At 54.0% G+C, this 25,038-nt stretch overlaps 1 protein-coding gene across 2 annotated transcripts in view; it reads right to left on the bottom strand.

Annotated features, from left to right (window-relative positions):
• CHST8 (carbohydrate sulfotransferase 8) overlaps window positions 1-25,038 on the bottom strand; it is a gene marked incomplete at both ends in the record, with an annotated part of 56,195 nt that overhangs the window by 1,212 nt on the left and 29,945 nt on the right. For both annotated transcript variants that reach the window (XM_084257140.1, XM_084257141.1), the window contains one exon: window positions 397-434. In XM_084257140.1, the coding sequence (XP_084113266.1) occupies window positions 397-434 (38 nt within the window). The remainder of the gene's footprint in view (window positions 1-396; window positions 435-25,038) is intronic.

Here is a 25,038-nt window from a genome sequence, read left to right as displayed (position 1 = left end):
GGAGACAGGTAGACCGGGAAGGAGGTGACTCCTCTGGCCTAGGCGTCAGCGCTGCAGCCACCTGCCAGGGCTTTGCCAGGAGGGCAGCACCCGAGGCCCACGTGGCATGTCCGCCACAAGATGGCACTGGCCTCCCAGGAACTCGGCCTGAGCTGGGGCCTGAGGAGTTGGCCTCACAGACACCGCCTCTGTTCGCACCCTCCAAAGCCAACATCCTTTGGGATAGGGAAATTCATGGGGCTGCAGGCTGGGCCTTGTTCCCAAGGCGCCTGAGAAGGACTGGACACATTTTTCTTTCCAAGCATGACTTGGCGGTGAGCTGGGGATTTTCTCCCCTGCCCTCCCCAGCTTTCCCCTGGCTGCCCTGCTGTGATTTATCTGATTCTCAGAACTCACATTGTGCGGCTCTTGTGGCCTGAGGTTGAACTTTATCCCTGAAAAGCAAGAGAGAACAGTATTAACGGTGAATGGACCAAACCCCCTCCAGAACCTGCTTATGGGCTCCCGACTGTGGGTGCCCAGCTGGAGGGTGCCTGGGTGGGCTCTGTGAGGAGGCAGTTCAGGGAGCAGGCAGGAGCAGGCCCGTGCTGAAAAACGACCTCTGCCCTCACCCACATGGGAAGTACAGTTGAAGACGAGGTCCCACTGGCTCCCATTCGGTGCCCACTTCTCTGTGCTCACCTCCTGATGCCAATGGAAGGTGTGCCCACCTACCCATTCACAGTCCTTAGGAGGAAAGAATCCTTCCAAAGGCTCTGCCCTCCCCCTGTGTCCCCATGGGCCCTGCCCTGGTCAAGTCCATGTGGACATTCTGTGCTCAAAACAGGAAACACTCCTGCCCACACCTTGCTCACCAGGCCTGCGAGTGGGACATACTCCTTACCCTCCAGCGAGGGTCTTCTGACTTGCGCCAGGAAGTACCCTAACCTGGGCATCTTCCTCTGGGTTTTGGCCTTCTGAGATGGTCCTGGGGATTTGGGGGTGAGCTGCCCACAACCGGCTCATCCTGTTCTCCTTCCAAGGGCCACAGGAGCCGGGCACGGAGTGCGTGTCCAAGGAGATTTACGGGGGAAGATGGCACGAGATCAGGGATCATAGGCACACATGAAATGTCACCCCCCCCCCACCCCTGCTCTTTCCCTGGGCTGGGGTAACAAACGCCAGAGGAGACGATTCTGTTTTCTACCCTATTTGGTCTGCTTTGGCAGAACATCCTGGGAGGACACGTGGGCTTTCCTTTGGGGGAACCTATTTAGGAGTTTGGGCCTCCTTACCCCAACCCTGCTGGTTGCTGAGGCATTTGGGGCCTGCCTGCTCCTCTGGCATGTGAGTGGACATTTCCTCTCTAAGGCTTTGCCAGAAGCCAAAGCCACAATCAGGACCAGCCACCCCTTCAATAAGCAGGGAGCTGGAATTTGCAGCTGGCACGGTGGTGCACCTGTCTGACCACGCCTGAAAGAGTGCCACCTGCATTGACCGGGGTGGGGGTTCTGGAATCCCAGTCCTTAGCTCTGTGGACTAGGCAGATCAAGTGGCTGGAGCCCAGCCCGTGAGAGGACATCCGGGTCCTCTGTCCCCAACCCAGGGGCTCCTCCAGCTTCCCCTGGGCGTCATTTTACAACTTCAGCCACTGCTATGACTCTGGCCTCAGGATCCCCCTGAGACGGGCTCACGTATCTCCTTCATTCATCGGCAAGCATTAGGGGGCGTGAGGTCACCCCTGGCCTGGAACATTTCAATTCCTTGACCCTTCTCAGTCCTCCCTTGAGTCCAAAGAAAAGTGTAAATGAAGGCGGACCACGGTGTCTTTCTTCTGAGCGATACTGTTATTTGACCCCTTTGGGCTGGGGGCAGAGTGTGGCCTGCTTGGACAAAAAAGCAGCGTGTGCACACCATTCCAGTCACCCCCAAGCCTGTGTCCACATGTGAGGCCATGCTGGGGGGAAGCTTTGAGACAGGCTCCCATGGAGGCTGAAGGGAGAGTTTGCGTAGAACATATTGCATGGCTGTGAGCAGTGGGGGCCCTGAGCCCTCGTCTGGGTACCCCTCTCAGCCCCAGAGCCGACTTCCCTCCTGCCAGCCACCCTCTGCTCTTCCCCACACCATCCTTACGGCGCCCGCCCCTGGCATGAGCATCCAGAGCTCATTTCTCCCTGGCTCAGGTGGGTTTTCCCTGCAGTCAGTGATCACAGATCCCTTCAGCGGAAGGGGCCCACTGCACCCTCCATTTCCCTCCACACTGCCGGGCTTCCTTAATTATTTTCTTCTGGTGATGGCAGCTGGTTCTGCTAAATCACCTCTCCTCCTCAGAGTCTCAGATACGGGAATTTACTCTGCTTGTCAATCCTGTCAACTTGTCAAGGTGCAATGGTGCTTATTTATATTCCTTTTCTAGAGCAAATGAGTCACACCAGATTTGGCCAGGAGTGGGGCGGAGGAGACACTTCCTAGAGGCTCCCTGCCCCCCTGATGGAGTCGGACAAGGACGTGCTCATCCAGTTCACAGTCCCTGTGGCTGTGACCGGCCACCGGCACTGTCCCCACAGCCTGGGGTCTGTCCTCGGAGCAGTCCTGCAGACCAGAGAGGAGTGGAGTACAAGCTGTTGCCAAAGCTGGCCCACGTGAAGGCTGGCCGGCTGGAGAGAAAGCCCTGCTGGGCAGAGCCTGGGACGGGAGTCTCCTGACCTCTTGGCCACTCTTGTCTGCAAAGCCAATCTGACTGCAATTGCCCTCTTTGGAAACACATGCTTTGTGGGAACCAAACAAGAGATCACATGTGAAGCCTGAGCTTGCTAAAGTCCTGTGTTCCTGACAATTAAATTTAAGGCAGTTCAGGGCCTCCCTGGTGGTGCAAGGGGTTGAGCTCAGCAGTATGAAGCTGTCTGCAGCCTCTGCAGCACGAGTTCGATCCCTGACCAGGGAGCTACCCACAGGGCGCAGCAGACCTCGTCTGTCTCGCCCGCTGCTCCCCTCAGCAGTGTATTTCAGCAATCTGCCTGTTCTGTTCCCCACTCTATCTGATGAATCCTCTCACCCCCCACACCTCTGGCCTGTACCCCAATTCTTGTATGCATAAATAAATAAATCTTTTTAAAAAAAATTAAGGCAGTTCGTTGAGCAAAGACTGACGCTATTCACTCTTTGGAACAAAGACAAACTTAATGAAGAAAAGACTCTTCCCGAGTGTCCCTAATTTTTCCATGGAAGAAGCTGCTCTTCCACACACTGCTCAGATGAAACCTGAAGCAAAGACCCCCCCAGCTCCAGGTAACTGAAAGCCTTGGGTATCTGTGTAACCCCTGGAGTGTGGGGTCTGCGTAACCCCCAGTGGGCTGCACTTCAGGACCCTGGACAGAGAACCCAGCGCCAGGCAGCTGAGGGTCCTGTCTCAGCGGCTACCAGGCACCATCAGAAACGGTGCCTTAGGAGACCAGGGGACAGGGACTTGCCTAGCATAACCCCCACCAGCCGCTCCCAAGCACCCCCAAAAACGTATAATCTAGGTGAAACAATGGGCTTGCAGATCAACAAAGCCATTCCCCTCCCCCTCTCTCCCCCCAGCCTCCACTTCCACCCAGTGCCAACGTTGCCATGTCCTCCCGCAGTCCGTGACAGGTGGGGCCCAAGGTCAGTCACGCACACGCTCCACTCTCTGTGTCTGAGTTACCTGTCCTCTCCTTTCAACATATCGTTAACAATCTGTAACTGAGCTCTCTCTCCTGGCACAGTAAGAAATAAACAACCGCTTCCTCTTTCTGGACAGATGACATTCGCAGAGTGGTTGAAACACACACAATATGATAAGCGCGAGCATCGGTGAGAATAAACAAGGCGTGAGTGATTGGGACTGCCAAGTGCGTGCCACGCCGCAAACTCCTCATTGGCTGAAGGGCTTGACTGAAAAGCTGCTTGGCTACGCGCCAAGGGGAGGCAAAGACTGATGAGGATGTGTGAGCCTGCTGTGCAGACAGGGGACACTGACATGGATCAAAGAGGATCCACATGCTTGCAAAGGACTGGAAGTAGCTTACGAGCCCTTGTTCCCCCTCTGTCCCTGCCCTCGGAAGATTGTTTGAGGGCAGTGAGGTTATTCTGGCCCCTCAAATCCCAGCCCCAGGCCCTGATGGGCAGTAGGGGGAGGGTCCTGCCACTCAGAACACTGGACCTGGTGGAAGGCAGAGCTGTCCTCAGGAGGGACACATATGGGACACATATGGGGAGAGCCGCAGAGGCTAGGAGAGGGAAGTGGGCATGGATCTCAGGCTGGCAACCCTGGACCCCTTGAGTTTCCTGTTCCAAGATGCATTTCCTCAGCTCCTTTTCTACGTCCTGGTCCTCTGGTGGCTGAGCCTGCATGGCAAGGCCATGCTCCTTCTGAAGCCTTGTGTGTGTGTGTGTGGGGGTCCTTCCTTGTGTCTTCTAGCTTCCAGTGGCCCAAAATGTCCTTGATTTGTGACAACTCACAACCAGCCTCCACTTGCTCTTCAAGGCCACCTTCCCTGGGCCTGTTTAAGGACAGCAGACATTTAGACTCAGGGCCCATCGTAACGACCTCATCTCTCTTTTTTAAAATATTTATTTATTTATTTAATACCAGAACCGGGGTATAGGCCAGATGGACGGAAGGATGAGAGGATTCAACAGAGACAGAGCGGGGAACAAAACAGGCAGACTGTCAAAGTACACTGCCGAGGGGAGCAGCGGGCGAGACAGGAGAGGTCTGCCGCGCCATGTGGGACCCTCGCCGGGAGCTGGGATCTAGCTGGCACTGCAGAGGCTGTGGACAGCTTCACAGCATGGCGCTCAACCGCCTGTGCCACCAGGGGAGGCCCAACGACCTCATCTTAACTTGTTTACACCTGCAAAGGCTCTATACATTCATACTGACAGGTGCCAGGATCGGGGGCTTCAATATGTTTTGTGGGGGACACAATTCTACCCATAACTGGGTTCCTCCACTTCAGAGAGCTTTAAGAACACTCTGAAGGTGGGCCTCCCCTGGTGGCGCAGTGGTTGAGCGCTGGGCTGCAAGGCTGCCCGCAGCCTCTGCAGCGCCGGTTCGCTCCCCAGCTGCCGGCGAGGGTCCCACAAAAAAAAAAAAAAAAAAGAACACTCTGAAGGTGGGTAGGAGCTGCCTGGAGAGGTGAGAAGGTATTTCTCCTGCTGGGCTGGGTTGTACAATCAATAGGGAAGGATTGTGTTTTGGGGGTCGGTACCCAGTATTGTCCATCTATGTCCTATTCTGGCAAAATGCCTGGCACATAGCAGGAGCTTAATAAGTGATTGTAGAAATGCTGGTGCTGCCTGGACTGAGAGCTGGCCCTGGAGGTGGGGGTGGGTACTGGGTCCGGGGTTCTGGGTGGTGCCCACCCACCCCTGCAGGGGCTGCCCCGGCTCAGCTTGGCAGCCAGGAAAGGGTCTGCACATCTGGGGACCATCTGCCAGCTCAGTGTCTAGATGCAGACAGAGCCCCGGCTGTGTGGGCCCCTAGTGGTGGCCACGCCTCCTCTAGCTTTCTCCCACCATTTCGGGCTCTGCTCCTTGCTGGGGTGGAGGAGGGGAATGGAGTGGGGGGGGGCAGTGAACTCCCCACCTTGGCCTCCCATTGCTTCATTGTGAGCTGCTACCTTCATCTGGGCAGATTGTTAATTCATGTAGATTAGATGCAAAACTGAAGTTTAAACACACTCAGCAATTAGAGGGCAGTCTGGACTCGAGGCACAGAATTCAGATGGAAGAAGCCTCACCGAAGGGCCTTAAATTCTCACTTGTGTTCACAGGAAAATGCAACTCATTAAATTCTCTGCTCGGGTCTCAGCGCCCAGCCCGGAGACCAGCTGCTGCCCCCACAGCCATCGCTGCTGTCCGAGGCCAGGGCTGGGAGCCAGGCTTGCTGCTCCTGGACCCAGAGGGGGCTCTGTGGTCAGAGTGTGGACCTCAAGGAGAGGTGAGAGTCGGGGCAGTGGCCCTGCAGGGGCCTCTGTCCAGCGGTGAGTTCCTTCCAGTGCTCTGAGACAACTGAACTCCTAATGGGGTCACACAGTGACCTTCAACCTTTGGCCCAGACAGAGGAAGGGTTTCTGCTCCCTTAGCCTGGACATCCACTCTGAGTCACAGGTTTTGACAAGGGGTTAGTGTATTTAAAAAGAAGAAAGGAAAAAAAGAGTAAACGTGAGGACAGCACTGCTGTGTGATCCTCCACAAATCCCTTGGCCTCGTGGAACCTTAATTTTCTGTAAAATGGAATAAAAATATCCATCTTGCACATCATGAAATGTGCAAATGAAATGCTGCAGCACGCTAGGCAGAGAGCCCGTGGAATGGATGCCTCGGTTCCTGGCCTCTGGAGCTGGCGGCTCTCCCTGAGCCCCGCCCTGCCCCAGCGCAGGGACCCTGGGCCCTTTTGCATGGGAGGGAAGCGGGAATCTTCCTGTCTCGGTCTGATGGGCCCCTGACGGCTCTGACGGCTTCTTGTTTTGTTTAGTGATTCCGTTCCCGTGCCTCCATATTAGGCTTCACCATTCCACTGGGTAGTTCCCGCCAGCTCAGCCTTGGCTGCGAATTCCCTCAGAGCTGTCAGAGCGGAGCATCGGAGCTGCCTGTCAAGCAGTCAGCCAGTTAGCTGGCCTGCGAACCTAGCAGCTGTCCTGCCACTCCACACCCATCCATCTGCCCATCACTTGGTGTGGGGGGGAGCCTGAGCATCCTCCCTGTGCGCCCACCTATCCATCCACACGCGAGGCGTCCTCAGCTTCCAGACTTGCTGTGTCAGAGCCTGGGGGTGACTCCTACCAAATTAGGTGGGAACATGTTGCATGGGACTGTGTGTTGCATGGGACTGTGTGTTGCACAGGACTGCATGTTGCCCGGGACTGCATGTTGCATGGGACTGTATGTTGCACAGGACTGCAGGTTGCCTGGGACTGCAGGTTGCCCGGGACTGCAGCTTGCATGGGACTGCACATTGCACGGGACTGCGTGTTGCCCGGGACTGCATGTTGCATGGGACTGTATGTTGCGCGGGACTGCATGTTGCATGGGACTGTATGTTGCCCGGGACTGCAGGTTGCCCGGGACTGCAGGTTGCATGGGACTGCAGGTTGCATGGGACTGCACATTGCACAGGACTGCGTGTTGCCCGGGACTGCATGTTGCATGGGACTGCGTGTTGCATGGGACTGCATGTTGCCTGGGACTACATGTTGCATGGGACTGTGTTTTGCATGGGACTGCAGGTTGCATGGGACTGCAGCTTGCCTGGGACTGCACATTGCACAGGACTGTATGTTGCATGGGACTGCACATTGCATGTGATTGCATGTTGTGTGTTGCATGGGATCCCATATTGCATACTGCATGAGATCAGACTTGCTATGTCTTATGTTCTCTTACACCATGCATGCTGAGGGGTGTGTCTCTGCCACAACCATGCATCCTTCCTGCCGTGTGATGGGGCGTGCACTGGGTGTGTAGTGTGTTCACATGTGTGTGGTTTTGGACAGCACACAGCACAAGGAAGACATGCCTTGTCTTCCCTTCACGTATTCTTTCAACAAACATGGGCTCGGAAGGGAGAAGCAGGAGCGAGAGGATCCTGCCGTGGATGAGAACTAACCTCGGGACACCACAAGGCCATGGTGCCCCTCGAGGCTTCTGTCTCTGCCACCCCTGAGTGTTGGCAGCATGTTCATGTGGCACAGCAGTCACGCTTCAACCCCACATGTTCATTTACCCCACAGCAGCTGAGCACCCCGATGTGCCAGGCAGCGGCTTAGGCACCAGGGACAGTGTCTCAGCCATGAATGGGACGCCTGCGGCCCCTGCCCTTGGGGAGCTCAGGGCAAACTCAGGGCATCTGTGACAACTAATTGGCACCTGAGGGTAATGAGGGCTTTCCTGGCAGAGCTTGGTGACCCTGCACCACGGGAGCAGGGCTCAGGGGATGGAGGGAAGCAGAGGCAGAAGGACGGCACTGATGCTTGGCCGGAGTTAGCAAGCCAGGGGCCTTATATCTTGGCCAAAGCACGAGAACCTATCTCAGGCCCAGGGGGAGCCTGGTGGGGCATTCAGCTGGCAGTAATGTTGAATTTAATGGCCGTTCTGAGATGAAGCGCCAGAGACAGCAGCAGAAAGTCTGGCTGGGGGTGTGTCACTGTCCAGGCAGGAGGTGCCTGAGACCTGGACCCAGGTGCCGACGACAGAAAGTGGAGAAAGATGGAAGAGTCTATCGGGAGGGGTCATGAGCTGGGACATGTGCTGGTAAATGTCTGATGACGGGCTCCATGGATGGTGCTGGGGAAGACCCTAATTAGTGGGTCTTAGTGTAGTGTTTGCTGATTCCGGAGCACCAATATTCCCACCACTGCAGATTTCAAGCTACTGATGTGCAGGAGAAACAGGATCCCCGAGCCTGGGACAAGCCAGCCTCAGCAGGACGAGGGGTTTGACTGAACAGGACGAGAGACCCTGGTTTCTGGCTCGGGGAGCTGATGGACAGCAGTGCCATTTCCTGAGAAGGGGCTAATCCTCCTGGAGTCTGCGAGAAAGCGGGCGAGGCAGTCAGTCAGCCGAAGCCCTGCGGCCGGCCTGGCCTGCGTGCTGCCTTTGTCCAGAGCTGGCGGGGGACCACACCACGGGCTCTGAGGGCCTGGTTGGCGGTCACACGGGTGGCCGTAGTACTGTCTGCTGTCTGACTGTCAGGGCACCTGGTGACCGCCCTCCAGCTGGCTCTGCGGGAAGGGGCTTCATTTGACCTAAATATTGGTGAATTCCCTCCAGGGGGTACCAGCAAATAAAAATGAATGAGTCGGGCTGCAGCCCAAGGCTGCGGGTGGCCCCAGGGAGGGCTTGTCTGTTTGTGGGGAGAGTGCCAGCAACACTGACTGGACACCCTGTGACAGACTCTCCCACACCGGAAGGAGTCAGGCCCTAGGAGGCCGCCAGTGGGGCAGCCTCATTACTGAGGTGGCCGGGCCGCGAGATAATGATCGGTCCAGCTCCAGCCAGCCTCAGGATGTGTCATCCCGGCGGTGGCGTCAATGACTAAGTGGCCTGTGGCTGTCAGACCCGTCACAGCTGTTGCCTGTGATACTCTGAAGAGCCACAGAGGTAAATCCACCCTGGCTGATGCTTCTGTGAAGCCACTGCAGGGGCCACTCTGTCCTGAGGGAGGCCTTCCAGGCCGCCAGGGACCTGGATCCTGGCCCAGGAGATTGCAAAGGGCTGCCCAGGACTTGGGGATCCCTGAGTGGTCAGGTACCTGTGGTCACCACTGCCCGTTGATGGTACCCAGGGGGCTCCCCAGTCTGGACAGCTACTACTTCTTCCCAGCCCTCACACAACTCCAGGCCCCGGTGGCCTCAGCGTCTTCCCCAGCACTGCTGCATTTTAAGCGTCGTCCCGTGTGCTCCCAGCACAGTGGAGCCTCCGGAGAGTCACAGATCGCAAGGGCAAGGCCAGTGCCTGGAACACCCAGGGTGGTGTGCCTGGCGGATAATCCAGCTGTGCTCTGCCATGGTCTGGACTGCTGGAGTCCATAAGGACTGGCCACCAGCAGCTCAGGAAGCCTCTGGTCTGAGCATTTGGACAGTTTCTCTGAGTCATAAGGGGTCCCTAAATGCAGATGTTAATCCCTACGTTGGCAGTGGCTGGCTGTGGAGATACCACCTTCCCAGGATATCTGGCCAAGACCCACTTCTGCTCCCCCTGGCTGGCCCACCCCAGCTCCCTGGAGTCTGGCCAGCAGCGAACCCCCCTGGGCTGGCTGTGGGCTGAACACTGCAGCCCCAGACCATGTGGGTGCACAGATCCCCCATCCTCCTGCTGCCTCCTGCCCCATTGCCTGGCACTCTGGGGCTGGACACTCTGCCTTGCACCCATGCAGAGACCTGCAGACCCTGCACACCACAGCCGGGTCCCCCACGGCGCTGGAGCATGGACAGCATGGCTAGGACAACAGAAGGGGCAGGCAGAGGGGCCCTGAGGACTGCACACTCAAAGGTCTTTGTGGAGCAACTGGGGAGGGGTGTGGAATATTCAGGAAGACCAGCACTGTTCACCCTGATGCACCCGCGCAGGGCAGGGAGATGAGAAAGGGAGTAGATTTTGAGAGCAACCATATGAAGCACTGGAGGACTTGTTGGGTCAAGGGGAGGTGTGGGTAGGGAAATATCTGGGGACCCCTGATACAGGCTGTCAGAGGAGGTCTAGGGGAACTAATGGGGGAGACCTGAACTTGGGGTAGGCCATGGTGAACTGGAATCGCAAGACGAGAGGAAGGTGGAGGGGTAGGAGCTCCAGGGGGGACGCTTTCACCACCAGGGGGAGTGGGGTCAAAGCCTGTCCCCCAGTCACCTCCGGGCCCACACGCCTTAGTGTTAGAGGCAGCTCAGACACAAACCGTGCCCCCCAGCCCTGTGACTTCAGCCTGGTTGAAGCTCATAGCCAACACGACACTGTACCACAACACACTCATTAGCTCTGTGCACAAGAATAATAAGTAGAACCAAACCCTGGGAATGGCCTCCAGATTTCTTACAGTTGTCAGGTCTGCTTAGAATTTGCCTAAGTCTTTTAGGCAATTCCTCAGTCAACACCCCCTCGCCCATCTGCTCCTCCCCAGCACACTGGGGAGGTCAAACTATGAGAGGCGCCACTTGCAGGAAGGAAACTGGATGTTGGGGTTTGCCTGGGTGGGATGGGGGTTTGGGGTTCCTGGAAGGCACTGTCTGAGGGCCCTGAAGGCTCCTTTGAGGCTCAGCAGCTCTGTTGGCAGCCTGGGCTTGCACACCGCAGCCAAGCACTAGAAATCAGCCCCACCAGCTTCTCAGAATATGGCTGTGGAGAAACCACCTTCCTAGAATATCTGGCCAAGACCCACTTCTGCTCCCCGCAGGCTGGCCCACCCCAGCACCCTGGAGTCTGGCCAGCAGCAAACCCCCCTGGGCTGGCTGTGGGCTGAACACTGCAGCCCCAGCCCATGCGGGTGCACAGACCCCCTCATCCTCCTGCTGCAGTGACCGCTCGGAGGGCGGCTGGGTCATGGTGAGAGGCGAGCTAAGAAGACGCTCGGAGCTGTTTCCCTGCTTCTTTGAAGTCCAACCAGCAGCTGTTCTGAGGACGAAGAGAGCCAATCACAGGCCGTGAGCATTTCCTGCGGAACCAAGACTCTGTCTGGATCACGGGCCTGTTTGGCTATCTCTGTGCAAGAAACAAAAGCAGCCTGGCTCGCGCCTTCTGGCCTTCCCGCCCATGGGGGGTGAGGTGCGGTGTGCAGGGGAGGTCTACTCGAGAATTAATAATGCGCTAGCTGGGTGAGCGCCGCTCAGCCCACTGAGGCTTCTTGTGCAGGATTAAACGTCACTCCTTCTAATGACTTGATTTATGTCTGCAGGTTTACAGCTCCAAACAAAATATTGTGATGATGGCAATAAATCACGCCGGGGATGTTTACAACAGTGACTAGCATGTTTTCTGTTTGTTAGGGAGGTGATTACAGAGCGAGGGGCTGCAGCGGAACAGCCCACGCAGGGCCGGGAGAGCACAGGACACGCGTGGTGTCAGGGAGCCCGGTCAGGGTGTATGAGAGGCTTTGGAAACCTCTCCATGGTGAGAGTCAATGGTGGGGCTGCAGGGATTTTGGAAGAACCAGAAATTCACAGGCAAGCCCCATCTGGGGCACTGCGGGTGGCACATGGGGCGCAGCCATCCGAGAAGGGAATTTCCAGCCTGCGGCCACTGTCTATTCTATGGCATCCCCAGTGGGCAGTAGAGAGCACGAGCCGGCTGAGGTTGGGGTCCACGAGTGCCCCCCACCCCGAAGTGTTACACCTTTCTTCTGGGGTCAGGGAAGTTTCTGGAACACGCCAGGCCATTTTCCAGGCTGCAGCCCGCTCTTGGTCAGGAGATGACCTGGATGGACCAGGGTGATCACTCTGCCGGGCTGACCTCCTGGAAAGAACGGACCCGCCAGGCTTCAGGCAGGTCCCCAGGGTCGCAGCTCTCCCAGCAGAGCACGACCCCTCTCTGCCCGGGCTGCTTTGAAAGATGGCTCCTCCCTTTCTCCCAAGGGCTGAAAGCAACCTCCCATGTCGGGAAGACAAAGCTTCTGTCCATCTTTGATTAAAACAAGGGGAAAAAAAAAATATGTTGTTTGTTTTTAAAGTCTGGCAAATTTTGATAATGAAACCTTTCGAACGTGTGCTACTGCAGCGTTTCTCTTTCCGGGCAGATAAGGAATAATGGTAATGTATTTCAACTTCAGAAGCAAGAAATAACCTTTTATCACCTAATTTACCAACGTTCCTGGGAAAATATGTTAGGGGAATGTAAAATGCTATTTAAATGATAAAATATGCTGTCTGGGACGGCAGGGACTTTAATTGCCACAATCAGAGTCCAAACACACTTCCGTGGCGGCTCTGACGGGCACCGCTAATGACACAGTGTCCGTGCAGGGTCAGCCCGACCCCCGAGTCTCCCCTGCGTCTCTCCGGGAACTGCCAAGCGCGACAGCTGTCTGGCCGTGGTACCGTCGCCTTGTGAAGTAGGAATCGGTGCAGATATTAATATTAATCGGCCAACACATTAATATTAATCGGTTAATATATACTTCCCATGACAACAAGAGATAAAGGAATCTTATTATGTGGCGGATCAGGGAACACGGGCGAGCCGAGTAGATTTCCTCGGGACGCGCAGCACAAAGCCTCTTAGGCGTGTTGTCTCCACCGAGAAGCAAGCCGGGCTCAGCCGTGGGCTTAGTCTCAAGCAAGCGGGAAAAGCCTCAGGGGAGTGAATTCCTCCCCCGGGCAGGGAGATGTTTCTCTCTGTTGGTGAGCAGGTTGGTGGGGTGATGGTGGGGGTGGGCGCCCCCACACCCCTTCCTCTCAGGGCTCAGGGGCCACCACCGAGCCCCCCATCCCAGTCAGGGGCGAGCTGGCCACAGGGTCCATGGGCCCCTCACTGCCCACCGGGAGTGGAGGGGAGCACTCTGCTCTGACCTGGCCCCGCAGGGCCCTGCACTTACTCATCTGGCCCTGCTGGTGCGAGGCTCTGTGCTGAGGACGTGGGGTTAAGGGAATGTTCTTGCTCTGGTGCTTCACAGGGTAGGGTTTCCCGTCCTGGTTTGCAGGAAGGCAGTGGGGCTCAGAGTTCAATGTCTGGCCCTGGGCCACGCTGCTGACCCGGTGGGTGCGAGAGCTGGGGTCTAGACAGACCTGGCTGACTCCACGCCCTCGCGCTAACCATTATGCTACACTGTCCCTCGGTGCCAGGGAGCAGTGGGCTGGCTGGGCGGGAGCTGCAGCAGGTCTCACACAGCCACTGCGTCCACGTCTCCCCGTGGGGTCCCCGGAGAGGCCAGCCTGCTGGGTGGTGGCAGGGCCGCAGAAGTTACCTCCTGTGCTCACTTGCAGGCGCCTCCACAGGCAAAGGCACATCTGAGCACAATTAACATTTTAAGCACTAATTATTTTACTCGGTGTCTAAGTCTGAGGATCCTTCAATTTCAGTTTAATTGGAGAAAAATGGTCATCAGTTATTGAACAGCAGGAGGGAGGCACCACACTTCCCCAATATCCAGCCCAGCCTCGAATCATCCAAACACACGGGGGCCCTTCGGCAGCCCGGGCAGCCGTGCCAGGCGAGGGCGCGGTGGGCGGGCCGTGGGCACCCTGCCCCGCCATCCCTGACATCTGTTGGGAAGACTTTGGGGCCGAGTTAATTACTTGCCTTTTTATCTTTTCCATTTTCTGCAACAGCATCTGTTGCAAGAAAACCAACTGCAAGCGGAAATGGGATTCATTATTAAAAGCAGTGCTTATAACAACCCCTTCACTCTCCTTGTGCTTGATAATAATCTGCACTCATAACGAAAGGAGCTTTCCCAGGCACGGCTGGAAGGGCTGAGGGGCTGGCCGGGGTGTGGGTGCTGCCCTAGAGCCTAGGTTTAGATGGATGGGTCAGGGTCAATGCCCACTGCTGCCTCTCCCCTCCCTGGGGGATGGGCACCCTGCGTCTCATGGGAGCACCAGGAGGCTCTGGGGCTCACATTTATGGAATGTTTAAAGGGATGTTCTATTTTGCTTTGCCTATGGGCAACCAATTAAGAGCCAATCGATAGTTCTAGGGAGACTGAAAAGGTGGGGGGTTGTCCAGGAGGCTGGCTGCTAGTGGAGTGTGGCTCTCCCTCTCAGCCCTGCAGGACGGCCTGGCCTGAGGCTGGGGGAGTGGAGGCTCGGAGAGAGGTGGCCCAGGACACAGTGAGGTACTCCTCCGTGGCCCCCGTCTCTGGCCCCTACTGGTGGGTTCTCTTCAGGGAAAGGCCCTGAGGCTCCGGGTTCCTGGGGGGGTGGGTGGGTAACATCAGAGAGAAATGAACAGGAGACTGAGGAGAAAGGATCTGTCCCTGGACAGCCTTTGCTAGGCACAGAGCCCTGCTGAGGGTATCTCATTTCGAGCGCAGCTGGAAAAGCAGAATTAACTGTGTCCATTCCTGCCCAGGAATGCATCCTCCCGATGGGCCCTCACTGACCCCATCAGGGTCTCCTAAGTGACCCCACGCTGCTGTGCCCCCCTCCCCTCAGGCTGCCCTCTGCTCAGGCCCTGGACAGATGGTGAGCAGGAACACCCAGAGATCCAGAGGGGCTGCCGCAGCCCCCCGCCTGATGCATGAGGGGTCCCAGCACACATGAGAGCCGACACAGTGCCTTGGAGCCGACACAGTGCTCCATCTTAGGAGCCTGGGCCCTGGCTGGTTCAGAGGTGCTGTGGGGCTGCACTTCCTCCCATGGAGGGTTCCGTGCACCCATAGATGGTGGAAGCAGAGTGCAGGCCTGTAAGTGCCCCGGGGAGACTCAATGGCATCTTTTCCATGTCTGGAAGCTGAATGTCAGACACTGGGTGGACTGGCTCAAACAGCCCCTCCAGGTCAAGTGCTCTGGTGAGTGGGGCAAGCCGGTCCTCAGCCTCAGGCCTCAGAGACTCTCCGCTGTCCTCAGTGGGAGGGGGAGGGGGTGCCGGACGAGGTAGTCCTGTCCCTTCATTCACCTCCCCTTGCAGCTCACTCCGAGGGAAGTGGCAATCTCCATGCACAGAACCACATTTTTCCTCCACCAGAACTGTACGAGTGTGAACTTCACAGGCAGATGCTGGGGAGCTGAGCTCAGCCTTCAAGCTGCCTCTGCAGTTGCCATGCCCCACATGTGTGGGTGAGAATGTGTGTAGGTGAAAATAAGTTCAAAGCTTAAAAAGCATTTTTGGAATTATTTTTGTCGTGGAACATTTCATTCATGCAAAAGAAAATACAGAACTGGGTCTCCCCGGTGGCGCAGCAGGTTGAGCACAGCACTATGAAGTTGTCCACAGCCTCTGCAGTGTGGATTCGATTTCTGGCCAGCCAGGGAGATACCCACATGGCACGGCAGACCTCTCCTGCCTCGCCTGTGGCTCCCCTCAGCAGCGCTTTCAGTCCGTCTGCCTGTTCTGCTCCCCACTCTGTCTCTCGCCCTCTTGCAGCTCTGGCCTGTACCCCAGCTCTTGTATAAATAAAAAATAAATCTTAAAAAAAAAGAAAATACAGAACCTATAATATATACGGTATAAATAAACACATAAACATCTAGACATTCACCAGCCAGATTAAGAAACAGACTTTGTCAATATCACTGAGGCTCCTTTGCCTGTCTAGACAGCCCTGTCTCCACAGCTGGGGTAGCCATGACGCTGAACTCTGGGTGGATCATTCCCTTGTCCCTTGAAATATTCTGTTTTGCTGTTGCATGTGCTTCTACCCCTAAGCAACTTATCATTTATTTTTGCCAGGTAACGTGGAATTGGCCACAGTGGGAGTATTTACACCACAGACATTGGCAGATGCTACAAATCAGGGCTTTGTTTGTTTGTTTGTCCCTTGTCCCCCAAGCACGTCTCCCAGCCTGAGACTGGTTGCAGGTTGCCTCCCAGGGGAAGACATCACCTTCCAGGAGAGAGACTCCTGTCAACTGAGGTCCTCTCTATGATGCACTGATGAAGGGTGCAGCTGTGGGCCCTTACCAGCCCATACTCACGGCAGGCAGGAGGGGTGGGGGTGCACCCACTGGGACAGCAGGTGGGGGGGGCTCTAAAGCATCTGCTACCCTGAGTTACAAGAAAGTCCAGACTAGAACGACCCTGCATATCTGCCCGCTCAGCTTTTATTCTATGACTCACGTTATTTACAGGCCACTCCCTGGAGTCAAGCACATGTTCACAGAGCTCTTCCCAACCCGAAATTATTTATGACTTGGCATTCAGGGAGGAAAAGCAATTTTCTCAAAATGTCTGATGTCATGATATATAGTCCATTTGACATGCATGTGCCAAAACCAATTGCTCTGCAGGCTGGCCCCTCCATTACGATTATCCTGAATTAAAAAAGAGAATTAATATTGTTTGGCAGGATCCTCACTCAAGTGGCGTCCAAAAATATACTCAGAACATCTCCTGGAAAAAAATAAACTCTTAGAAAAAAAAATGACAACATGTACCAGGTATTTGGCCAGAGGATTGTTTTCTAGGGTTCTTTTTTTAAAGATTTGTTTTTATTTATTTTTTATTTTATTTATTTTTTATTTTATATAAGATTTATTTATGCATAGAAGAACTGGGGTGTAGGCCAGTGGTATGGGGGGAGGGGAAGAGGATTCATCAGAGATAATGGGGAGCAGAACAGGCGGATTTCCTGAAATACACTTTTTTTTTTTTTTAGAGGCATGTTTTATTTATTTATTTATTTGTTTGTTTGTTTTGTTTATACATGCACTGGGTACAGTCAGAAGCGCGGGAGGGTGAGAGAATTCACCAGAGCCAGAGCAGGGAGCAGAGCAGGCAGAAGGACTGAAGTACACTGCTGAGGGGAGCAGCGGGCGGCAGGAGAGGTCTGCGCGCCATGTGGGACCCTCCTCCGGTGGCCGGGGAGCAGCCGAGGATCGAACCGGCGCCGCAGAGGCTGCAGGCAGCTTCGCAACCCAGCACTCAACCGCTGCGCCACCGGGGAGGCCCCTGAAATACACTTTTAAGAGGAGCAGTGGGTGAGACAGGAGAGGTCTGCTGCGCCATGTGGGTCAGCAACCTGGCTGGGGATCGAACTCAGGCTGTAGAGGAGATAGTGCTGAGACTTAACCCCTAGGCCACCAGGGAGGTCCTTTCAGGGTTCTTTTGCTGAATGATGGTGGAATGAAGTCCAGCCTCCTCCTTGTTACTCCTGGCTGCATGGCTGAGGACAGGGCACACCTCCTGCCTGACCTTTAGTAAGAACAGCATTGCCTGTGTCCAGGTAAACTCAAAGAACACGGCCACCCACAGGTGAGTGGCTCAAGAAACTATGGCGAAACCAGACAGTGGAAGGAGCCATCAATGTACGGGACAACAAGGCTGGCGCCCATAAGCTCACAAACATTATGACGAACAAACAGGCCATTCTGACAGGCTGCAGGACTTCCCTGATCTGAAATCCTACAACAGGCACAACTAATTTCCAGTCACCGAGTAAGACCTGTGATTGCCTGGGGGCCGGGGGTTGAGTGAGCAGGGGCATGTGGGAGTATTCTGGGGTGAGGGAAAGTTCTATATTTCAATTGGGGTAAAGGTATGTATTTGTCTAAACTCACTTCCATGAATGTGTTTTCCTGTCTATAAATTATCCCTCAATTAAGTGGATAAAAAAAATTGTGTGAACATATTTTAGAATGCTAAAGTGCCACGTTAAAAAAAAATGCTTTCCGTTTCACTGAGATCTGCTTCTATCTCAGAAACCAAATGGCACTACCTGGAAGGAAAAAGCTTTTATCAAACTGAAAAAAGATGTGAATTCAGTAACAGAAGCCTACAGTTAATTTTCGATGATCCTTGAGTCAGTAAAGAAATTTGGACAAACTGTCTGCACCCCCTTCACAGAGTAAGCCTCAGGCAGTGTTTGTCACAGGGACCAGGCTGAGTGGGGGCTTAGATTCAGAAGGGATGGCTATGGGAGAGGAATCAGCTAAGATTATGGGGGTGAGGGGGTGCAGTGAGTGCTCAGGACACACCTCACAGCCAAATTTTCATCCAGAGATCACTGTTAGGTTCAGAAAGTAGTCGCCTCAACCAAGATGTCACCCCTTCCCGGAGGGCTGCCTAGACCCAGTGACTGCTTGGTGTGGGGTATTAGGGTTCAGGCCCCTTGTGTCAGTTCTACAACTCTGCAGGGCCATCCCAGCTCTGAAGCCTGACATGGGGTTGGCTGACCAAATCACAGGCCGACTTGTCTCTGGCCCATGTTTGCTCCCTCCCCCAACAGGAGTTGCTCTAAGAGATGCCCACCCCATACACTTTCAGAGTCTGCTCCCCAGAAATCTGACTGTCAGTGCCATTGGTCTGAGAAAGCAGATGCTAAGATAAATGTTTGAGTTGAACCACTCAGAGACCAGTCAGCAGCGGGGACCCCAGAAGTGGTAGCGGGAGGAGCACAGACAGCCCCTGGCAAGAGGGGGTGATGCAATTGTTAAAACGTTTGCTGCTGGGGAGCCTGGGGGGCACACCAGTGGAAGGAAATGTGCCGATGTGCAAAAAAATCAGGAGGGCAGAAATATGGGGCAAATGGCAACTCAGGGGCAATGAAACTGGTTGGCTTTTGCCTCTTTGGTAGCCTCTAAAGAGACTCATCTCCTGCAGTGAGAGGACCGGTCCCCAGATTTCACCCTAAAGACAGCAGAGCTGCAGAGGTTAATTCTCTGTAATGTCCAGTCCCAGATTGAGAATAAATGGGGCCCTGAGAGATGGGACAGGGACATCAGGACTGATGCAAGTGATGAGGTGAAGGACCCGGATACTGGCACTGGCAGAAAGCAGGAGCATGTACATATAGAGTTTGTCTTGGATGCTGGACAAGAGAGCAGAATGCAAAGTTGGATAAGGAGGGATAATTGATGGGGAGGCATTCTCTTGGGTAAAGGATTTAACAATGCGGCAAGGACTCTGAAGAATAGTGCAGACATGGCACTAGAAAGGCTCTTGGAAGCACAGAGGAGGCTCTGGCCTGCCCTAGATGAAGCAGAAATGCTCCAGAGTGGTAGTTACAGGAGGAGCAATGAAGAGGTCCACAAAGGTGACCGTGCTAGAGTGAGCTACGAGAGGCTAGGAGCCCAGTGACTGTGGCCTGTGGGAGGATGTGCTCATATCTAAAGCAACACTGGAGTCGCAGGCGTCCATGAGCAGCTCAGTGGCAGCCCAGGAGGGAGGCCACGCGGATGGATGTGGAAGATGCTATTACAGACCTGGATGGGGGAGATCAACGGCGGATAAGAGGATCCTGAAGTGATGGAGACCAAGAGGCAAAACACAGCCTACAAAGCAGCATCTCAGTGTGGCAGCCAGGAGGAGCTGACCTTAAGGGAGCCATGGTGGGGCCTCCCTGGTGGCACAAGGAGTTAAACACAGCACTGTGAAGCTGTCCGCAGCCTCTGCAGCACGAGTTCGATCCCCGGCTGGCCAGAACACTACCCACATGGTACAGCAGACCTCTCCTGCCTTGCCCGTTGCTCCCCTCAGCAGTGTATTTCATCAGTCTGCCTGTTCTGTTCCCTGCTCTGTCTTTGGTGAATGCTCGCACCCTCCCGCGCATCTGGCCTGTACCCCAGCTCTTGTATAAAATAAATAAATAAATCTTTTAAAAAAAATGGACATCAGGGCCTCCTTGGTGGCGCAAGGGGTTAAGCGTCAGCACTCTGAAGCTATCCACAGCCACTGCAGCATGAATTTAATCTCTGGCCAGGGAGCCGACCCACAGGGCGCAGCAGACCTCTCCTGCCTCGCCCGCTGCTCCCCTCAGCAGTGTATTTCGTCAGTCTGCCTGTTCCGCACCCCACTGTGTATGCATGAATAAATAAATCTTTAAAAAAGAGAGAGAGAGAGCCATGGTGGTGGTAAAGAGAACTTGGTATCCATAGGGGCAAGAAAGGCAGGCAGCCAACGAAGGCACTGACCGATACCCACCCCCAAAACAAATCAAGGATGGAGGGTGAGAAGGCTGTGCCAATAAGAAGGCACAATCCCTTGGCCAGTCTTCAGATCCAAAACTCAGTGACTGAAGGGAGGTCGGGTCCCCAAGAGGAGAAACACCATAACATCATGGCAAGTTTGTGTATAGTGATATTCCCCAGTTCCTCCCCAAAGTGATCTGAAGCCATTTACTTGAATAAGCAGACACTGTGGCGCGGGGAGGGGAATATCCTAATATGTCTAGATTTTTGTCCAAGTTGATATCTGAGTTCACCTTTGGGAGCCTGAAGTGTCTCCCTGGTAGAGTGAAGGCCAGTAACAAAGGGCACCAAACTGGCTTATGTTGGGGTCACAGACCCCCCCCCAACCCCAGCAGTCATTTCCCCCAGTCTCTCCATATAGAAAGAAGGGACTTTTTGGTTGGAAGAACCCCCAAGTTCTCAATAAGGATGAGCTACCATAGTAGGGAATGTCCATTGGAAGTCTCTGGAAGTTGTCCTATCACCTGAACCAAGATAGCAAATCAAAGGTAGTACTACTTCCTGGGAGAATGGTAGAGATTAGCATCACCCCCACAGGCCTACAAGATGCAGGAGTCCGACCATCAAATCTCATGCAATTCATGAGTCTTGTTCCTATAAAAAAAGTCAGATGGGCCCTGGAGGATGACAGGAGATTACCACAAACTCTATCACACTGTAGCCCCAATTGTGAACACTGTGTCAGGTGTGGTATCTGTGCTAGAAATTTACAAGGCCACAGGCACAAGGAATATGACCACTGGTCTGAAAAACACATTCTTTTCCATCTCTGTCAAAAAGGAGTATCAGAAACAGGTCACGTTGACTTGGAATGGACATTTGATGTTTATAGTTTGCTCTAAAGCGACTTTAACTGTCCTGTCATAATGCAGTCCCAATAAAGTTCCCACACACAAATCTCTGCCTCAGAGCCTGCTTTCTCAAGGAACCATGCAACAGGCTGAAATGAAAACATGCTTTGCAGTCAGAGAACAAGCTTGGTTCAGGAGGTGGGGGCAGGACTGAGGTTATGAGCAGAGCTGATCAGGCAGGACCCTGTCAGGGATAAGGAACACAATTGCAGCAAAAGCGCAAGGTCCTGGTTGGGGGCTAAGCTGGCCCAAGAAGCAGAGCAATTAGCAACTAGGTGATCCAAACTGGGCTGAGCGTTGACACCACAAACATCTCTGAGGGCTGCACTGTGGTGGCTGCTCAGCCCGCAGGAAGAAGGGGAGCTGTTTTCAGGACCACGGACAGCAGTGTTCCAGCGGGGGGGGGGGGGGCCTCTAGGGTTTGGCCCAGGTCCTGTCCTCCTGTTCTGGGAGGCCCCAGGAGTGCAAGGTGTGAAGTCTGTCAACACCATGGAAAACCCATGTGAATTCCTGGCCACGATGAAAGGAAACGGCCACTGGCAGTTCCTCCAGATTCTATAGACGCGGAAGCCAAGATTTGCACGTGCACATGATACCGGTTTGGAGGACTGATACAGAAATAACTAATTCATCTCTAGAGATATTCATGGTCCAGTGGGGACAGACAGATAAACATTTTTAATGTGTAAGGATTCCTCACCTGAAATGGTGAGTTATGGGGTGGGGGGAGGGGAGGGGAAGGGAGGACCCCAGATATTAAGACTCACTTCTCTAGACTTTTGGATGAAACTCTATTCTGTGGTTTAATCACGGGAATCTAAGAGAATGACTCAAATTGCCAACCTGAGTCTGTTTCAGAGGGATTACCTTTTCCCTGGAAGGAAATTTCCATGATTCTCTGAGATGGCCTGCTGTGACCCCCGCAGGGTGTCCTTGTCCCAGACCCAACTTGCCATGACGCAGCCACATAAGCCAAAAGGCCACAGAGAACCCCCGAGTCTCTCAGCCTGGCCGGTGCCCAGTCTTTCCACTCAGTACGGTACAGTGCTGAAAACATACCCACAGCCTTGAGAAAGGTCTCTGGTTTCAGGGGGTCAATAGAGAGAGGTCCCCTAACTCTCAGGGGTTAGGAATTTCCACCAAGAAATCCCACATGCCATTTGAGGCCCTTCTGGAGGGAGCTCCAAGTTTGCTCCCATGACCCAGGTTGATTTATCCATCAAGACTCCTGTGGCTTGTTAGATGGTTCAGCTGAATATTTACATGCAATTCCAGAATAAGTTACAGAGTCTGTTACAAAATGATTTAGAAATATTTCAAAGGACATTTTAACACTAAACAAAAAAAGTAGTATGAAAGGACTTAAAAAGAAAGTTATGGGCCTCATCTCACCCCTGCTTCTGGGAGCTGGCCTCTAACCAGACTGCTGGAGTGAGGCTCCCCTTGCCAGGAGGTGGGCTTGCCTCTGCTCTATGGCTCATTTGTCAGTCAAGACCTCATCAGATCTCTTGGCCTCTTTCTGAGAGACGCCCCGAGCCTGGATGTCAGAGAAGAGATAGCTCATTTTCCACTCCTACCTAAGCATTGCATAAATCTTAGGAGAAACCAAAATGCATTTTTTTTTTTACAAAAATACATAAATACACGTGGCTTCTCGGGGATGATGTGTGGGGGTTGATGGACTGAGCCCCGAATTCCATTTACCGAACAATCAGCGCACACATTCATACCAATGCAGGCACAAATGGAAGTACCACTGGAATCTCACGCTGTGATTTGCAGCAAAAAATAAATGAACGACTTAATTTATATTTATTAAGCAGCTCTGAGCGCACAGGGCAACATGAGATAGTGTGATTTGGGATGAACAACTGCAAACACTGTGTGGGGTGTCTGCGGAGGGCAGATCCTTAGGGGAGGAAGAGTTGGTCCCTGGACAACTTGATGGAGAGGGAGGGAAAGAGGGTGGGTGAGAGGTCAGGAGGGAGGGAAAACTTTCTGCCTGCAAGACTTCTGGGGGATCAATGAAGTCGGGTGGGGCCAGCCTCTCTCTGGCTGCCAGCATTCTGTCTAGCAGGCGTGGGGAGACAGTCAGCTGGGGCTGAGAACTACCTAGGCTGGGAGTGGGCTGGGAGGAGAGGAGGTAGTTGGAACCAAGAATGAGACTCTAAATCTCCATGAACTAACATTTCCCTTGCTCTCTTACTGTCTCTGCAGATGGAAATGGAGGGAAGAGAGGGAGGCAAACCCTGTAACTTTAAGTGGTAAATGGATTTCTGAAGGGGGCGGGGCTGGAGCAAAGCACTTTGCCTGATCTCCTTGGACACAGCCCACACCAGGGAGCCTTTCTGGAAGGCAGAGGAAGCAGGGTTCTTGCAGCCTTAATTAATCCTGGCAATTTCCTCTCCTCCCACTGTCTTCCTCCCCAGCCAGGAAAAGGCCTGGTCCGTGCACTTGCTGGAGAACTTGCTCTCCATTTCTCCAGAAGTCCAAGAGAACTAATATTTGCATCAGCATAAGAGCAGAGGGGCGCCTTGCTGGCTTTCTGATTCACTTGGAGTCAATTAGACTCTTTGCTTCTGCGAGCACTGAAGTAACCTGGGAATGTGTTTAATTAATCCTGCTCACCATGGCCAAGTCCTACCTGGCATTTTGCAGAAAGCCCAGAGTCAGGGGCAGGGAATGACCCAGACTCTACAAAGGTTGACCAGGGTCCTTTCCTATATCCCCAGTTAATGCCTCGGGGAAGGGCAGAGATCAAACACTACAAAAATGTCCTGAATGTATATTTTTAGGGCCTTTACGATTCTCTAGTCCATGCATGCGTCCCTCCTCTCATTCCGACCGATGGTGACATGGGGACACAGAGTTCCTCAATCAGCCGTGGGAAGTTTTGAGCAGTCAGAGAATATGATATATTTATCTACTAGAATGTTCGCTGGCTGCATGTCATATCCTCATCAAGAATGGGAAAAGGGTAATTGGATTTAAATGTCAAGATGTTCCCACTGTAGGGGAAGGCATATATCTATTTTCTCAGCTACAGTTTTTTTTTTTTTTTTTCTTTTGGTCTTATGATAATGAAAACTGTGACCACTTGTTGCTTAAGATGACAGGAGAAAATTCTCCAGGACTCGGAGACAAACACTGAGTCACAGCCTTGGGGGCCAGTAGGAGGCTATCAAATGTACAAGCAACACAACAAGCTGCCAGGAGAAGAATGAGAAGTTGGGCTTGGGCCAGGGGGTTCGGCTGGACAGAGAACAAACTGGACAAGGCGCAGGGGAGCCCAAGGAGGACCCACCTTGGAGGACGGCTCTCCTTCACAGCAGAGTGTGCCAAGCTCAGGCCCTCCCCGGATTCCCTATCCTGCTAGGACTTCTCTGAATTTTAAAAAGCTGACTGTTAGGACCTAAGAGCAGGGGAAGTGCACTGGGCCCTCCCACTTGCCTCAGGGATAATCATGACCTCAACAAACTCTTGTCCTTGGTCCCCATGGCAACAAAGTTCCACTGCTGGGGACAGCTCTGAATGTGTGTCCCACTGGTCTTGCACTTGGGTGAGGAGGGACAGTGACAAGCCACACATTCTTTCTTTCATGTGCATTAGGGACAGGGAATGGGCAGTGTCCATGGACCCTCAGTTTCTGCAGTACAGGGTGGGGTGGCAGGTGGTGGCGGCTGGTATTGCCTGCTGGAGCTAGATAATCTCTGCAAGGGCAAGAAGATCTGGACAGGGCATTTAACACAACTCCAAGGACATGGGACACCCCTCCCCCAATGGCCCAGGTCCCAAACTGCCCTACAAGCTCAACTACCCACTAAGCAGTCACTTCAGTTGGCCCCAGCAAGCACTGGGCTCCGCAGCTAGTCTGGGCTCAAGCAGACACCCAGAGCACCTCAGAAGAGCTCCAGAGAACTCCCTTCTCTGTAAAAGTCTGAGGCCCCACTCTCTGGGGAGGGCAGCAGCTAGCTAGAGAAAGCAGCTGTAAGCCCGGGACAGGGAGGGGAAGCAGGCTGGTTAGACCAGGACCACTGGGGAGACTTTCTCAATGTCACCCCAGCCCACCCACCCTGCATTCTGATTAGCAGGGTCTGGGAGTTCTAGGGGTCAGGCTGTGTGGTCAGAGG

This window comes from Talpa europaea (assembly GCF_964194135.1).
Source record: "Talpa europaea genome assembly, chromosome: 16".
Lineage (NCBI taxonomy): Eukaryota > Metazoa > Chordata > Mammalia > Eulipotyphla > Talpidae > Talpa > Talpa europaea.
The sequence above is the reverse complement of the archived record's forward strand: the minus strand, read 5'-3'. Positions and strand labels throughout refer to the sequence as shown.